Source organism: Strix aluco, chromosome 9, assembly GCF_031877795.1.
Source record: "Strix aluco isolate bStrAlu1 chromosome 9, bStrAlu1.hap1, whole genome shotgun sequence".
Taxonomy (NCBI): Eukaryota; Metazoa; Chordata; class Aves; order Strigiformes; family Strigidae; genus Strix; species Strix aluco.
This window is the reverse complement of record NC_133939.1, coordinates 17,569,955-17,586,229: the sequence shown is the minus strand read 5'-3', so window position 1 is coordinate 17,586,229 and position 16,275 is coordinate 17,569,955. Positions and strand designations below refer to the sequence as shown.

The following is a 16,275-nucleotide window of genomic DNA, read 5'->3' as shown; positions in this document are numbered from 1 at the left end:
CAAAACTCAGAAAAAGAAAGGTTATTGTGAGAGGATTTTAACAGTAATATAATCACAGGCTTTTCTCTCGCATTTGTAGGAATGGAAGTCAGGCAAGGTAAGACTGAATCTCAGAGGAACTCTTTTTGATGTGTGCGTTTTGAAATAAACATATGCTCTCTGTGGTCACAATAATACACGATTCTGCACTAAATCCAGCTCATCATCTTCTGCAAAGCACACATTTTCCAAAACAAGATGCAGTCTCCTTTCTCAGCTCTGCTCTCAAGGAAGGAGCTAACATAAGTAGTGCCCACTGAGTTTTTTTGTAGTGGAGAAGTAGGAGGTCACATACACCACCTATTATTTCACATGACAGTCACTGGTGTGGATACAGAAATATCCACAGCATCCCTCCCCTAGCAGCCTCTCCTGCCAGGTTTTATTTTGGGTCAGAAACAGGAGTCTGCAGAGTACATGTTACTCCAGTTTTACTCACAGTTAGTGTAGATGGGCTTCCGAAAGGGCTTGCCCTTGGAAAAGACAAAGGCCACAATGATGCAGTTGATAGAAGACAGTGGCCACAGTGTTGTGTCTTCATAACTGAGGACAATGCTCTGGGCACCACTGCTGGTACCATTTTCCCCTGGGCTGGTGGGGGACACAGTCTGATTCCCCAGAGAGCAGTGTCTGTAAGATAACACCCAGCATTTTGTTCCTGCTCTGTCCAGCAACAGTGAGCTGCAAACAGCAATTCCCTCTTTTTCCAATCCAGCCTACTATAATAACCAGGTATCACCCACCAGAGTGAAAACCATACATTAAAAAAACCAACCAAACCAAACCAAAAATATCAGCTTAATTTTCTGGAGTGTGCCAAAATGTCAGCTCTCAGGTGAGCAATGACATTGGTGTGTGAGGGACACGGCTATGAAGATGTGTGCCCCAGGTGCCTGCACGACGGCATGCTTGCCCTGTGATGCATCCGTGCAGCAGCAGGGAAGTGGCTGTGGCTGAGCTCTGGCACCTGGGAGCATCCCCACTGGAACACCACGCTGGGCCTCCTGCACTGCCAGTTCATTTCTGCATGATGGTATGCTGGTCATTAATAGATATTATATAATATACAATCCATGATATAATTCAGCTCTGGAATACTAAGAGAGATCTTTTACCTTTCATAAACACAGAAATGAGCCAGCCTCCCACCTTACAACCATTTTTTAAGTCAAGTTGGATTCCAAAAAACCCCACCCCAGGGCTGTTTTTTTCCTGGAGGAGATGTGTGGCTGAACCCTGGGAGACAGCAGCACAGTGGGGTGGAGGGAGGCCGGCGGGCCCCAACCTGCTGCCCCCAGCTGCCACCCGGCTGTGCCAGGGATGGGCACCTGCCGCAGCTCCGGGGCACGGGCACAGGCACTGACACTTCTCCCGTGTTTCCACCCTGCGCCCTTCAGAGAAGGCATTTCAAAAACATGCATGTGTTAGTCCTTGGGCTAGCCCTTTAGATTTCAGTGTGGCATCTGCAGCAACTTAATCTGTCTTGGCAACACTCTACTGAGTACACACATGGTTGGGGGCGGAGGGCAGGGAATTGTCCCACTCAGGTCCTGCAGTGTGCCTGGCTGCAGGCCCTGGTAAGGGTGGAGTGTCCCCTGCACACAGCAGCAATGTGATGTGCAAGCTGGAGATCAGAGACAAAAAGAGGGACTTACCTCTGGCTGGCCAGCGCTACGTACCAGGGCTGCTGCTTCACCAGAAGAAAGCCACAGGTTTGCATGGCTATGGTAAAACACACATTGAGGATGATGGAGAGCAGCAAGGGAGGAGAGATGAGCTGCCCAGGAGGGCGATAAGGTGCCAGCTTTGGATAGGCTTCAGTCAAACTCACTGGAGAGAAACCAGAGGAATTTCAGTCCATGGCAGCCCAGCCCATCAACATCCCTCTGCATTTGCTGGGCAAGCAGAGCCACACACAGATCCCTCCATCCGCTCATCATAGGTGAAAGCTGCAAAGCCTAGCCCTAATAAGCAGGCAAGAAATGGCTTTGATCTCCACTATTTTCCACTTGAACTTTCTCTGAATCCCCCCCTCAGGAAAACACACAGAGAAGATGGGAAATATCATCCCATCCATGGGGACCTCCCCGGGAGTTTAAGAGCCGTACTGGGTCTCACGCTGGGAATACACGGGAGAGCCAGGAGCTGAAGTTACTCTGTCTGAACCCCACCAGCAGTCACCAGAGCAACTACTCCTCTTCCAGTCAAGTCTCACATCCAAGCCCTATCAGTGCAGAGTTCGGCAACTGTATTTGCAAAGGACTATGAGCCCAATCCCACGCTCCAGGCCCTAGAAATTGGTCTAGCATCAATGGTTATGTGATGTTCCTGACAGCAGAACTTGGTTCCTCATTTTAATTTTTACTGGGAAATTAAGTCAACTATTTACACTTAGGCTCTCAAACAGAAATAGCTGGCTTCCCCAAGCTGCTTACTTGTTAGGCAAACCAGAAGGGTAATGATGACATCTTGTATCAAATACTGGTAATTCCCAAAGATCTGCAGTTGCTGGAACAAAAACAAAGGCAGTGCCACCTGAGAACTGATGACAAATTTGATCATACAAACTGTAGCATCCATTTCATAGCTATTCAGAGCAACGTCATGCCAGCAACAGCAGCTTCACGGCCCTGATGCATGAGGACTAGCAAGCCCAGCTTGACAGTTGTCAGCCACGTCCCACTGAACCCCTTGTTAATTCATAGCACTTGTGGGCGACCAACATTTGAATGTGGCATCGAATGTTTTTCCACCCTGCTTCCAGCAGATAGCGATGCCCCTTGGACCACTTAGATCAGGTCACACACTGCCAGCACACAGTGATAGCACTGACAGCCACAGTTTTACTTTGTGCCAGGTTTGAAATGTCTTTGGGCAGTGGGGACATGGGCAAAGTCGGTGTGCCCCAACTAGTGGCTGGGGAAGCTGTCCCCTTATGGTGACCCACCAGCAGCCCCTGATTGCCACCAAGCCTCGGCTATGCCTTGCAGATTCACAGCAGCTCACTTTGCTTTCTGCCCTTCACCCTCCGTGGGACTGAGCACAGAAATGGGCATGAACTGAGGCAAGAGAGGTGGCCCAGAGTAAATCCATACATGAATTTCCTTCACTTTTTTCTTTTCATGTATTAGAATTTTAGAGGATTCAACACATATTGGTGATACACAATGGTAATTCTTCCTTAACTACCCTCCTTCACCTGCCTGAGACACTCACTTCTTTTTCAAGCCTTTTTTTCCAGCAGAGAGAGGCAGCTGCTCTCCCAAAGCCCCCATTTTACAGCAAGTCCTGCTCCTGGGTCTCCACCACTCAACTAGGCAGGACTCACCCCCTTCTAGTTCCCTTTCTTCTTTTGGAAGAGATGAAGTTTTATCACTGGGCTTTTTCCCCAATTCTGGGGTCCCTACAACCAATCTATCCCCTGCCAGTAATTACCCAGTTTTTCACATCTTTGTTATTCCTTGAAGCCCTGTCTGCTTTTTCTTCCCTGCCAAGTAATACCACTAAAGATAAAAACCGACAGTGAGCAAAGTGTACTGCTAAATGATGGGCATGAAGCACTTACCCAAAACAGCAGAGCAGTACCAACAAACTGAATCAGGCCGTAAAGGGTCAGGTATTTAACCACAGCAAACGAAGCAACCAAAGCAGCTCGACCTTCCCTACTCAAAACACAAAACAAAGCTAAAAACCCCACTTAGAGCTACAGTACTGTGGTTTTAGTGCTATAGGTGTTTTCTGCTTTTAGGATCTGTGTTTAGATCTCTAAGACTAGAAAACAGCTCAAATTCCATAGACAAATACTTTGGCCTTAACATACTGCAGAGCCACTTAACTACCTTTCATCTGCAGTGTTTTGTTTTATTCTACAGCTATGGTTTTAATACCTGGACTAAGCTGCTGTTTCTTTTTCATTATTAATTTGCTCAGCAGTTCTGGGAATCAAGAACATTTCTACATGAACAGGTAACTGTCTTTGTATACATTTGGTTAAATGGCAATATTACTGGCTGCTCCATGACTGTGTGCAGTATGTGGATATATATTTTTTAAAGTAATGGCAAACAAATCTATTCTGTGATCACTGTTATACTTGCCCTTTCATATGACTCTACTGCTGTACCTGTTCCAAAAATATCAGCCACCACAGGCAGTGCTCTCCTAAAACCACAAAAAACCTCTCAGCACTGGAATTTGAGGGTCTAAACCAATTCAAAACCCTTTCTGCTGTAATTTATATAGTTACCAAGGAATTAAGTTTAGTTCATCAGCATCTTTGGGAGTAGTGCACTCCCACGCACGACCCCTCAGAACACGCAGCAGCACCCCCAACTCCACCAAGGCAGCACCCAGGAAACTTACCTGATCAACTCCGGCACACACTGGATGTTAGGGATTTGAGAGGTGAAAGGCGAGGCCACGGATGCCTCCTGCTCTGACAGTGATATCCCTGCATGGGCCATTTTCAAAGCCTGAAATCCATGGGAGTCAGAAGATGGAGAGAGATCCATCCACCCACCCACCCCTCCCACCCTGCACAGTATGTTTACTGGTGCTTTACAAGTTTTGCTTCAAGTGTCCTTTGTAATTGATCTTCCTCTATTCTGTGGCCTAGCTGATCTCATTTTCCAGATATCTTCCCTTCCCTGGAGCTTAAATATTTCTTTTGTTCATTTAATCCCATTATACCTATTTATAATCCTTTGAACTACCTCGTATGCTGTTTCCCACACTGGAGTCTGTGCGTACCTCTCCTGTTAAATAGTCTCCTAAACTATTTAAATTACCATTTTATCCTCTTTCTATTCCTTTCAGTCTCCTGTTCATATTGCTTGTATTGTTCCCTTATGAGCTCTCTGGACTTGCCACCTCTGGTTTAGTGCTCAGGTGTAGGCTATGGACAACTTTGACAAAGCATGCTAAAGCATTATTATAAAATTATATTATTATAACATATTTATTATAATAACATTATATTGTTATGATACTGTATATAATTTATCTGATATATTATAATATATAATATATTATAATAATATAATAGGTAATATAATAATTATTTTCATGGCTAAGACCCTCAAATCTACAATAGTATAAGAAACATATAAGAAAAAGTCTCTTGTCCCTACTTCTGGGGGGAAAAAAAAACCAAACACAAAACAGTAATCCTCTGTTACTGTGTATGTTAATATAAAAAAATGCATGTAGATAGTATTTTACAGTGACACGCTGATGGAGTGGACCCACTGGCTAACTTGGGAAATGCTGGTGACAAGTGGTGTTGGACAGACTCTCGTCACAGCACAAGAATGGGAGATGAGCTCCTACGTACCCCGCAGTCGTTGGCGCCATCACCACACATACCCACATAGTAACTGATGGAGAAAAAAGAAAGAAAACCCATAAGCCTTTCACGTAGCTCCTGTGCAGCAGCTCCTGTGGCTGTAGCTTGGCTTTTACCGGCATTTTCTCCTTCACTGTCTTTGTAGACCCAAAGACACAGGAATTGCTGAAATAATACAGCAGCTCCCAAACCACCACACATGAGGTCCCTCTGAGAGGGCAGGGAACTTCATCCGCAGAAGCAGCACCTCATAATCAATAATTAACTTCTTTTTCAGAAAGGTGTCATGTTTTGTTTATGCTTAGCAAGCAATATCTATAGTTAGTGTGAGTCCTGCTTGGGGGAGGAAACATTCCTTTGGGGGACCTGAAGGAGAATCTTTGGGGACAAATTCCCATCTGCATCAGGTTGTTTTCGGCTTTGCTAAAGCTGCAGCCAGGACAGCGCCAGCAGCCACGGCGGAGATGCTGAGGGTGGGCACTATTAGGATACATGGGGGTCTGCCTCTTTATTTTTATCTCAGCCTCATTTAATGCTGCCTTCTGTACTGCACTGGTGAGGAGCAGTGGGTAAGTCTGGGCGAGAGGTGCAAAGGGATCCCTGTAGGGAAACTGGGAGGAAGGTGTCCACAGAGGATGCGAACAGGGGTCGCATGTGGAGGAAGGGAGGGTTGGGAAGATGGGCCTGGAGCAGTGCTAGCTGGGACAATTACACTTTAAAGAAAACTTGTTATTGGTCTGGTTCAAGAAGAAAACAAAAGAGAACCTTACTCAAGTTTCTGTAACTCTTCAACGAGGCTGGACTTCTGGCCAGGAGACATCCTAGCAAAGACAGTTGCGTTCACCAGTATCTGCAAGAAAGAGCAACAGACTGCCTTGGGCAGGCATTTGTGCCTCCATCGTTCCACCAAGGCAGGATCAGGCCTCCCTGATGGGTGCCTGACACATTCATAAAACCCTCTAATCCCATCTCCCAAACCCTACCATGGTTTTGCTACCCTTAGGGTTCAGGTTTCCTCTAACACCTGTATTCTGCCTTGCCTGTTCTGTAGGAGATGCTGGGACACCAGCGATCACCGCATGCTCTGCAGCATCCTTTAGAGCAGCGAGGCGTTATAAGTGTTTCCCAAGTGCAGAACAGATGGTTGATGACAGCAGCAATAACACTGCTCAGCCTGAGGTTTCTCCTACCTGAAAATCTGGCCAGAGAGTATAAAATCTGAAAATCTGTCCCAGCACCAATTATTTTATGGACTGGGTAACAGCAGTTGAAGCTTTCTGCTTCTAGATGTGGGTATTTCATGTTCCTGATGCCCCTGCTGAGCAGAGGCCTTTGCCAGCTACGGTAGTAGCACATGGGAATGGGGTTGACGTTTTTAATTAAACTGAAATTGAGAAGGTGACCATGGAGTAACTCCACTGCACAGCTGCTCGTAGCACCACAGCCACCCTTGTCATGTGAGGTCTTAGAAAATGCTGAAAGCAAGTTGTTAGAGTTAAACCTGAGGCATGGTGGGAGGCTGCCCGGAGCTGTCAAAATGTGAAGTGACAACATTACAGCTACTGACAAAAAAACCACCTTTCTCCAGCTGGAACACTACTGCCACTTAATAAAACAGGGAGGGCAAGTAAGTGCTTTGTTTCCTCTGAACTTACTTTTGGCAGCAAGTTGTAGAAGTACTTTGTAATAACCTGGTAGGACTTTCCATTCATTGCAAAATGGTAGTTGCAGGTTTCTCCTTCCAAGGTGATCTTTTCCTCGGTGTTAGCACATACCTCCAAGAAATAAGACAGCATTTATTCTCAGACTGAAGTCATAACATGCCATTTCACTTCCATCTCATCAGCCTCCCACCAAGCAACCAGTGACACAGCCTTCTGCAGCATCGTTTTGTGAAACTTTGCACCTGGCACTACTTGATTTTCTAGCTGTGTTTCCACACGTAACTAAACCCTGTTAGCCACTGGCTGCTAGTTTAGATACTGAAGTTTGGCCCAGAAAATAGTCACAGAGACAAGTATGTATAATTACATTAATTCTGCACACTTCAAGCATGATTGGAGTGGCTACTGCATCTACAAAGCCTTGCCAGTTATTCGTGTAGTTATTTCACATGTTGTCCTGAGAAAAGAACCACTGGATTAATTATTTCTCCCTAACAGGTGCATGGTCCATACCACACCTCCATATACCCTGGGGTAGATACAAACTAGGCCACGGGTTTCCTCTGTTCCTCAGAGCTACTTCCAAATCCCCAGCAAGGAGCCAGTTATTAGACATTAAATGCTTTGTTAATTCCCACTAACACTCGAAAGCAACCATCCCTGGCTGTGCTTACACAGGGAGCAGCTGTGTTTGCTTTGCAGTCTTCTGCCAATCGCCAGGCAATGGAAGCTGGAGCGGAGCCCTCCGGTTCCTTTGCTTCAATGAGGATGACTTTGCTGCCTGTGTGAATCATACCTGCATTCCTGGCCACTGTTACAGCTGTCTGCAAGTTGTCCCCTGCAAGGACAGTGGAGAGACAGGCACCTCACATCTGCCATAGGACGGTGGCAGCCCAGGTAGACCATGAATGTGCAATGGAGGATGCTGGAGGAGTGAATCTTTCTTCTGTGTGCCCCGTGACAGACAGCACGGCTACAGATGAGGAGCCCGGGGGATGTACCTGTGACCATGACGCTCCTGATGCGGGCGGCAGCCAGCTCTCGTAGCACAGGCTTCGTCTCCTGCTTCAGGCGGTTCTCCATCACCAGGAGGCCCAGGAACACCAGCCCAGACTCTGCCTCCTCTCTTGGAGCAAGGACAGAAACAAACACTCTGTTTCCCCAGGGATGGCACAGAGACCCTCCCTGTGGTTAATATTCAACAGGAAAGCCATGCTCGGTGGGAAACATGCGTGCTCCGCAGGGAAACACAACTCCTACGCGTTCAAGACAAGCAGTGCTCAACAAGTGCCAACATTTCTGCAGGTTCAGCCAAGCTGCTGATCCGCTACACTGCTGTCCCTAGGAAGGAGCAATGCAGAAGGGATGTGCAAGCAGAAAGAGGGACAGGGATTTGCAGGAGCTGGCTGGCTGAAACCCACAGATTATGACACACACAATTTCTGTTGCAGTTCCAATCCATTGCCATATAGAAGCACAATAACAAGCCTTCATTACCCTTTGATAACCGATTCTGAAATTCGGCTCAGTAAGCCTTGCAAGAGCAGTAGTAAAGCAGGCAATTAACAGCGTAATCAGCACCTGCTGAGAGGAAGGTGTTAGATAGTACAGCTTCCCAATAGGCTTCCTTTTGTTGGAGAGGAGGGGAAAGTTTGGGTCAAGGCAGGTCGGTTTGGGGCAGGTTGTAACAAGCAGATAGGAAAGCAACCCCACAGCGATACCAGCAGCTCACCAGCACACGTTACCTCTCTAGGTTGCTCACATCTACATCCTTTCCGAGGTTTAGCACTTTATGGGCCAGGGCAATGACTCTGAAGCCTTGGCTTGTGTATGTCTTAAGCTCCTTTAAGAAATTAACTGGGACTGTTTGCAAGAAAAAAGTTTCATGGTTAGAATATTCCATCCTTGCTGATTGCTTTTCTAGGGTTACATGCCTGTCCTTTAAACCGCTTTATAGCCTTAGTTACAGCACTGTGGCCTCCCCTAGAAGTCAGTTGGTTTGTACCAAGGCTGTGTAACTGACTGTTCAAATAAGTGATCTATGTGTCTGTTTTATACTTTCTAAATGCATGTTAAGGTGCAGGTAGAGAAGGTGAATTACTGGGCAGAGGTCAAATGACTGACTTCATAATTCTGTCCTAAGCTCTACTGCGTACAAGCTGAGTGACTGAGGAAATTGTTTTTATGTTTATACCTTAATGTCAGAATTCTCCCAAATTCTAAGTTTTCAATTCTCTGATCACTACCATGACTCTAAAAGCAGAATTCCTTTTAAATTTGCAGTATTTTGTACTCACTTTGTTCTGTAATCACAGCTTTACGGGGTGCTACCTCATTATTCATTAAGCTGTAATCAATATAGAAACAATCAAGACAGGATAAGAGGAACTATTTAGAAACCTGAGAAATTGGAACATAATTTTAAAGACATTTTTCTTAATGATGTTGACCTGTTTGGAGGTTTGTGTTGTTAGATCTTAGGTGGTTCTAAACTAAATCTTTCCATTGTCCCTCAAAACCACTTTCACCTTTTTTCAGGTCTGTTCCATCTGAAATAACAAACCACAGACCATTGGTACTGTGTTTGCTTGTCATCCTTTTAAAGTATTCAAGTGAATGTGACCTGAGTTTCAAGTTTGCAGACAAATTTGAGTACAAGCCTATAATATTGTTCACATACAAAGAAGAAAAGCCTATGTGTCCTCGCAGAGAGGTGACAGAAGTCTTCGCTCAAGTGTTATTACCAATTATCCTTAATAACAGTAATTTGCATGTCCACAGCAAATTCTCCATTGCTGAGATTTAAGGCCTTTGCAAGCTGGGTCAGTAACTCAACACCGAATTTACAGGGTAATAAATTAGGAGGAAATTTAAGAACTTGTACAGCACAACACACTTGCTGTGACAAATGCAATTACCATGATCCTACATCTGCTCTGAGTATTTTGTTGTATCAATGTTATTTATGCACTATACCTTCAGCTGATGCACATCAGCTAAGGGGTGTAGAGAGGCTGAACCTCAGGCCGTGCATCTCACTAGCTGTTGGGCTGTTTAACTTATAAACAATGAAAACTTGTTTCTACTATTAACTAATGACATTTAACAAGCCCAAGGCTTGTTTGTGGGAAGAGTTATACACATGCAGTTGCAGTGTGGCCAGTGGAAATCCTTTTAGGATTAAGTCCAAATAAACACCGTAAAGTTGCCCTTTCCCAATTCTATACCAGTATCTTGTCTGCAAAAGCTGGACACTATTTCTGGTGCTCCTTTCATGTACAGGTCATACTGTTCCTCTCCGATCTTCTGTGAAACAACGGACATCCTTTGCAGCCCAGATGAAAATGGGAATTGATGTAGGATTGCTATTCCTTCCACAGGAGCCTGGAAGAGGTCAGGAAAGTGAGATATTATCCGAGTCATTGATTACACAAAGCAAATCCATTCTGAACTTTAGCTCATTTGAGTCTTTGTTGTTAAGGTGATTTATTATTAATAGGAGACTGTTTCACTTTTGTTGCCCTCTGGCTATGGGATCAGATCACTGATCACAAGTTTAGGAACCATGGTCTCAACAACTCTGTCTTCTAAGCGTACTTTCCAGGAACCTCAGTGCTTTATATTTAACTTGTTTTCCAGATTTTGTCCCAGCCTTTCTCCTAATAAGCACATATTAAGGTCATATTCCTGCATCTACAGTCCTGGGAACTGAAATTTGATGAGTTACAGTGACATTACCATGGGAACAGAGCAATCCTAGAAACAAGACTGATTTCCTTGTTGCCACAGCACTGTCTTCCTGGTATTGCTAGCAGAAATCATACTCCTTCCACTGGGAAGAAGCTGGCTGTGTTGACATTTGGACTGGAAACATACAAATTTTCAACTGTCAAAACTTGGAGCTTCCCAAGAGTACTTTTAAGAGGAAGAGTGAAGCAAACAAGACCGTGCTTTGGGGTGAGGCTGACAAATCTGCTAGTGGGGTTGCACGACCATTGGCAGCAGGACTAATGGACCCACCTCCATGCTTCTCGATGTAATGCCTTGTCCTTACTCACATTGCCTCCTCCTGCATGTGAACTCATGCTTTAGATGTTTATTCTGTTTACATGGTTTCTCTGCATTAGTTTTCACTTAAACTGATTGTGTGGTTTCATTTTGCCAGCAGCTTTAGGGGGCGAGGACTCAAGAGAAGTCTGTACCTTTTATTAATGCAAAGAGTAGAGTTGGAAATGAGGGGCTTTTAGGCCCATGAAGTGCTTTAGATGCCACTTCAAGAGCAGCATCTTCACTTTAATAAGAACTTGCTTTTCTGGTCCTATGTTTCCAGGGGATCTGTTTTGAGGGAAGATGCAACAGAGTACCAAGAGCAGTTGAAAGGCATTTTGCAATCGCTAGACCAGGTAAATGAATAGTGCTTGTGCTAGGAGTTTGCCCTCGCTGTAAGTTGAAAACACAAAATATTCATTCTCAGAAAGAACTGGACTTACACTGCTGGCCTTCAGCCCTGGTCTAACGATGCAGATGTTGAGAGCACCAGCCCCATCCTGAGCTGTGCTGGAGTCTTCTATCTCCTGTACAAGGAAAAGCATTATTTCTGATACTTCTTTTTTTTTTTTGGCTTCACACTTGTCTGTTAAAGCAGGGGCAGCAGCACATGGGAACATGTTTCGCCCTTACTGTTGGCACCCAGTTTCAGAAGTGTTTTTTAATGGTCTTCCTACCCATTGTCAGTGACAGCCTCCCTGCAGCCTTGTCCTTCGCAAAAGCCTACATGGCCCTGTGTCTTTTGACTTGATGAGAGTAAAAACCTGTGTCATATTTTGTGGTTTCTCTAAACTCAAGTTCCACATAAATTTAATGCCATATCAATGATAAAGGGAAAGAGAAATAATTATCCTTATCTAGCTGGTTTTATCTTCCAGTCTCTTGATTTTAAAAGACTCACTGATATTCTGTGCAGAAACAGGGTGGTAATTTTCAGTGTAGGATGCTTTTAGCCCTTCAGGTCTGTTACTTTATGTGCTGCCAAGGCTCATTCACCCTCATATTCCCCTTCTGCTGTCATGTGGCTCTGCTGCTGCCTGTGCTTCCACAGGAGTGAGCACCAGCCTGATGCCTTCCTGCAGTGCTGCTGAAAGAGCTGCCATCTGTTTTACTTCTTGATTAATCTCTCTTGAGCAAAAGGTTGAAGAAGAAAAGATGACGAGGCAATTAACTGCAGAGACCCAGAACCCCCCCAGGCTAGGACATGGCAGGAAGAAGAGCAGCCCCTTTCCTTCTCATGCCTCCTCCCATCCTGCTCCCACCCAAGCAACTCTCCATCCCCACAGGTGAGCCCTGACGTTCAACCTCTCGCCTCCTTCCCAGGTCCCTCTGATACTTGCTGTTCACTCAGCTGGAGGCTCCAGCCTTGGTTTCTCCATAAGGATGTTCCTTTGCTAATCAGAGATAACAGCCTTTAGCATAAGGGCATAAAAACCTGCCTGTGCATTTCCTTGGCTGCCTTGTGGTCTGTGCACCACGTGGCCAATGGTGTGGTCTGATCCCTTGTTTCCAGCAAGCAGCAACCAGGTTCCCCCCCTGCTTCCTTACACTCCAGTGTTTCCAAACCAAATTAAGAGAGCAAATGCAGGCAGCCCCAAGGAAAATTATTCCCAGACTATCAAAAAGCAGCCACAGTGCTGCAAATCTGTCATGCAGTTAGAAACAACAGAGGAAATTCCAGTTGTTATGACCAGGATTGAAAAGGAGTTTCCCCTACAGGCATGTATTTGAGTTTGACTTGTGAGTAAACCCCCATGGACTGGGTTGGGGGTGTCCTGCTTTGGATGTGTGTAGAGGACGTGAGTCACATTACCCAGTGTGTGCCCTCAAACATTTTCAAGTCCAGTGGATCTCCTTGAATCTTCTTGTCCAAAACAACCAGTGAATGACAGCTTGCCATGGCTCCACACACCGGTCCCCAGGGCAGAGGAGCGCTGGATGGGAACTTATGGATTTTCTGAAACCTGATTAAAAGCAGAGGATTAGTGGGACTGCTTACAAGAGGGATGCAGAGACACAAGTCCTCAGCTGGTGCATACAGGTGCTGCTCTGCCACACTGAGTGGAGCTGAGCCCAATAACATCAAACAACACGCCATCCTACCCATCCTTCTGATAACAGGTCAGATGTGTTCAAGAGGCCAAAAAGTACCCAGTAATTAATTGACACAAGTTCAATTTGATGCAAAGTGACTGAGATGGTAAAACACTCAGAGACCCTGGCACAGGCATCAGGAGTCCTGCTTAACAATTGCTGTTTGGTATTAGACAAAGCAGAGGAGACACTATCGGAGAGGAAACAACTTGCAGCAGGGATCTCAAAGAAGTTTGGCAAAGTACCCTAGGAGAAGATCTGTGAAGCTGCAGTATGGAAAAGGGGTGCATCTGCTTGGGCTGGTGCTCTGCACCCACCAGGGTGGACAAGCACAGGCAGTCTGCACTCCACACCCCTGGGAGAGCCACAAGGAGCTCTACCTTCACTTCCGGCTGTAGATTTTATATCTGCATAGCCAGACACCAGATACTTGTCCCTCACACCTTGGTTTTAAAAATGGGTATGCTGGTTCACTCCTATTGAGTTATAGCAAGGCATGCTGTCAAAGAGTCATGTCCCAACCTCTTTCTGTGGAAAGCCTTGAGGTTTATTCCCTCCTTGGCCCCGCAGTACAGACTGAACATGTGCAAAGCTGGTCTGGGTGAAGGGTCTATAATTTAATCATGGAAGATGTTTCTCAGAGTCCTCTCTTCTTGCACACACATTTTTCCCCCAGAAACTGTCTGGCTGACAAGCTGTGTTTGCCCGACCAGAACACAGCCCATTACCATTTAGGCTGGCATGTTAAGGAGAAATTTAAATAGATTTTATTTACCTTTGATCACAATTAGCATCCCCTGTTACTAACACAGGCACAGTGAAATGCATCTGGAAATGAGCAGCGTGACAGCTCGCAGCTCTATTAAAAGGAACAATGAATCCGGGACCTGTTGTCCCTCTGGGCCATCCAAGTCTGTTCTGTTTCCAGCAAATTATACCTTGTTCTCAGCCTGGTCATAATTGGCTTATTAATTAATTAATACTTGAGAGACACCGTGAAACTGCTAAACACTACATAAACCCAACTAACATTTATCTTATTAAATGTACAATAGGATATTTTGCAAGTTGAATGAAATTCCTTTACTGTCATTGCCTCACAGTATTCAGCTTAGCTGACAGCTAGTCTTGTAACACGTTTAAAAATGTGTACATTTAAGAAAGAGTAATTATGTAAATAGGCTAATGAGATCAATGCAGACAGCAATAGCTCCTCCTTGTGTTTTGGCAAGCCACCAGCACTGGTTCCCAGCTGGGTGCAGATTGGACATGTCTGCAAAGCCAGCCTTATGTTTTGATACTTTGCAGAGGGGTTTTTTAATGACATGCATTTATTCTGATCTATGGATCCAGTTTTGTTCTGCTGCTCGTGTGAGCAGACACTACCCGCAAGGCTACCTTGATGGAACTCATTCGGGCACTACCATGAGCTGTCTGCCTTTGGTGGGCTCCAAGCCTGTCCAACATGCACCTATTCAGTGTGGCCTGCCCAGTGCATTGAAGCAGGGCCAAGAAGAGACTGTCCTGTGTACCTGTGGTTTGGTCCCACTGGAAGAGCATTTTATTGTTTGACACTTATTAATCTCTTCTCATTAATTTGGATCCTTTGAGGAAGTATTGAGAATGTGATTTTTCTGCTCTCATAATGAATTCATCCTTTCATTCATTATGGCATGATTATCTCCATGGTGTTGAAGTATCTGATATATTAACAACTACTAATGAAACCTGGGAGTTGATATGGGGTGTGTGATTTGTCCTAGCCACTGCAAAAGATTAATATTTTTAGTTTGGCATAACACGCACTGCAGAGCTGAAGTCTGTTACTGTGGTACAGTAGTATGAATTAAATAGTATAATTCTGAATATATTCAAGTTTAATGTTTACATAGTGGTTATTTCTTCAGGATTTCAATGGTCTTTGGGCTCGGAATTGAGATGGAGCCTGACATGCATTTGAGAGAATCCCTAAGGACACTTGAGCTTTGCAGGTTTGATCTGTGGTCTCATGGATTTTTTTCACAGCATTTACATAAGGTAGGTGAGATTTGACAGGCACCAAAGTCAGCAACACTTAATTTCAACAGAAGGAGCATTATCCTAACATTTAAATGATGAAAGGTTTATTGACTAGATTAAGAATATTTATTGAACTGTGCTGAGAATGACATAATTGAAAAGCTCCGTGCATATTCTCCAAATCCCCTCAGGGTAATTAAAAGCACTCATGCTGCTGCTGACTTCTGTTTGCCTTGAATTAGCAGCAACCTTTACAGGTATGCCTGCCAGTGCAGTGCCCAGATGCCCTTCTCAGAGGGAAGGAGATGAGCAGGGACATCCATTGCACTCTACCTCCCCAGATGTACCTGAACATCTCTTGCTGCATGCTATTTGCTGTCTCTCCATACCCTATGCAACTGCCTCCCTCCTAACTAGACTTTTGGGCAGTACCTTCACACTGGAGATTAGTTCTTGCTAAATTAAATCCTTCCTTACCGGCTTCCCTCAGAAGGGATGATGCCCCACAGGTCCAGTCCATCTTCTGTCAGCGTGCCTGTCTAAATGTAAATAAATATCTAGTTAGCCTGCTATTGCCCATCCCTTCCTCCTGCACATCCCCAGAAGCCCTTCCCCGGCTCCTGGGCAGGGTAAGGAAAACCTCCTGCCCGAAGTGTGACCCTGCTGCACAGCCACCTGTAGAGAATGTTTCCCTCGGGTTAGATCAGGGTAGATGAGGTCAAAAAACCGTATCCCATGCTCCTAGCAGCCCCCAGCATATTTCAGTGCCCCAGGAAGTGCCTTACTTTGTCAAAGCAAACAAGGTTGATCTGCCCGCAGATATTAATCCTCTGTGGGCTGATGCAGAAAATCTTCTTTTTCTTCAGCCTCCTTTGGGCATAAACAGTGCCTGTTGTCAAGGCAGCGGGGATAGCAGGAGGCACAGCCGCGGTGAGGAGGAGGAGGGCCATAGTCACCACGTCGGCCACTGGCTTCTGCAAACAGCAAGAGCAACAGGGGCAATGGGGTGGAACAGCCTCCCTGCCCTGCTACCGCTGCTTTTGGGGGGTCTGGCCCTCCTGCCCAGGA

The 16,275-nt window shown here is 45.4% G+C and overlaps 1 protein-coding gene across 1 annotated transcript in view; it reads right to left on the bottom strand.

Annotated features, from left to right (window-relative positions):
• Positions 1 to 16,275, bottom strand: part of ATP13A5 (ATPase 13A5) — a 33,129-nt gene that overhangs the window by 2,924 nt on the left and 13,930 nt on the right. Inside the window, exons 12-27 of the mRNA XM_074833262.1 lie at positions 15,993 to 16,181; positions 15,685 to 15,746; positions 12,908 to 13,058; positions 11,538 to 11,621; positions 10,275 to 10,431; positions 8,793 to 8,910; positions 8,049 to 8,173; positions 7,722 to 7,885; positions 7,039 to 7,158; positions 6,154 to 6,233; positions 5,372 to 5,414; positions 4,402 to 4,511; positions 3,605 to 3,701; positions 2,475 to 2,547; positions 1,695 to 1,869; positions 479 to 669 (exon numbers count right to left, since the gene is read on the bottom strand). Of these exons, the coding sequence (XP_074689363.1) occupies positions 479 to 669; positions 1,695 to 1,869; positions 2,475 to 2,547; positions 3,605 to 3,701; positions 4,402 to 4,511; positions 5,372 to 5,414; positions 6,154 to 6,233; positions 7,039 to 7,158; positions 7,722 to 7,885; positions 8,049 to 8,173; positions 8,793 to 8,910; positions 10,275 to 10,431; positions 11,538 to 11,621; positions 12,908 to 13,058; positions 15,685 to 15,746; positions 15,993 to 16,181 (1,939 nt within the window). The remainder of the gene's footprint in view (positions 1 to 478; positions 670 to 1,694; positions 1,870 to 2,474; positions 2,548 to 3,604; positions 3,702 to 4,401; positions 4,512 to 5,371; positions 5,415 to 6,153; positions 6,234 to 7,038; positions 7,159 to 7,721; positions 7,886 to 8,048; positions 8,174 to 8,792; positions 8,911 to 10,274; positions 10,432 to 11,537; positions 11,622 to 12,907; positions 13,059 to 15,684; positions 15,747 to 15,992; positions 16,182 to 16,275) is intronic.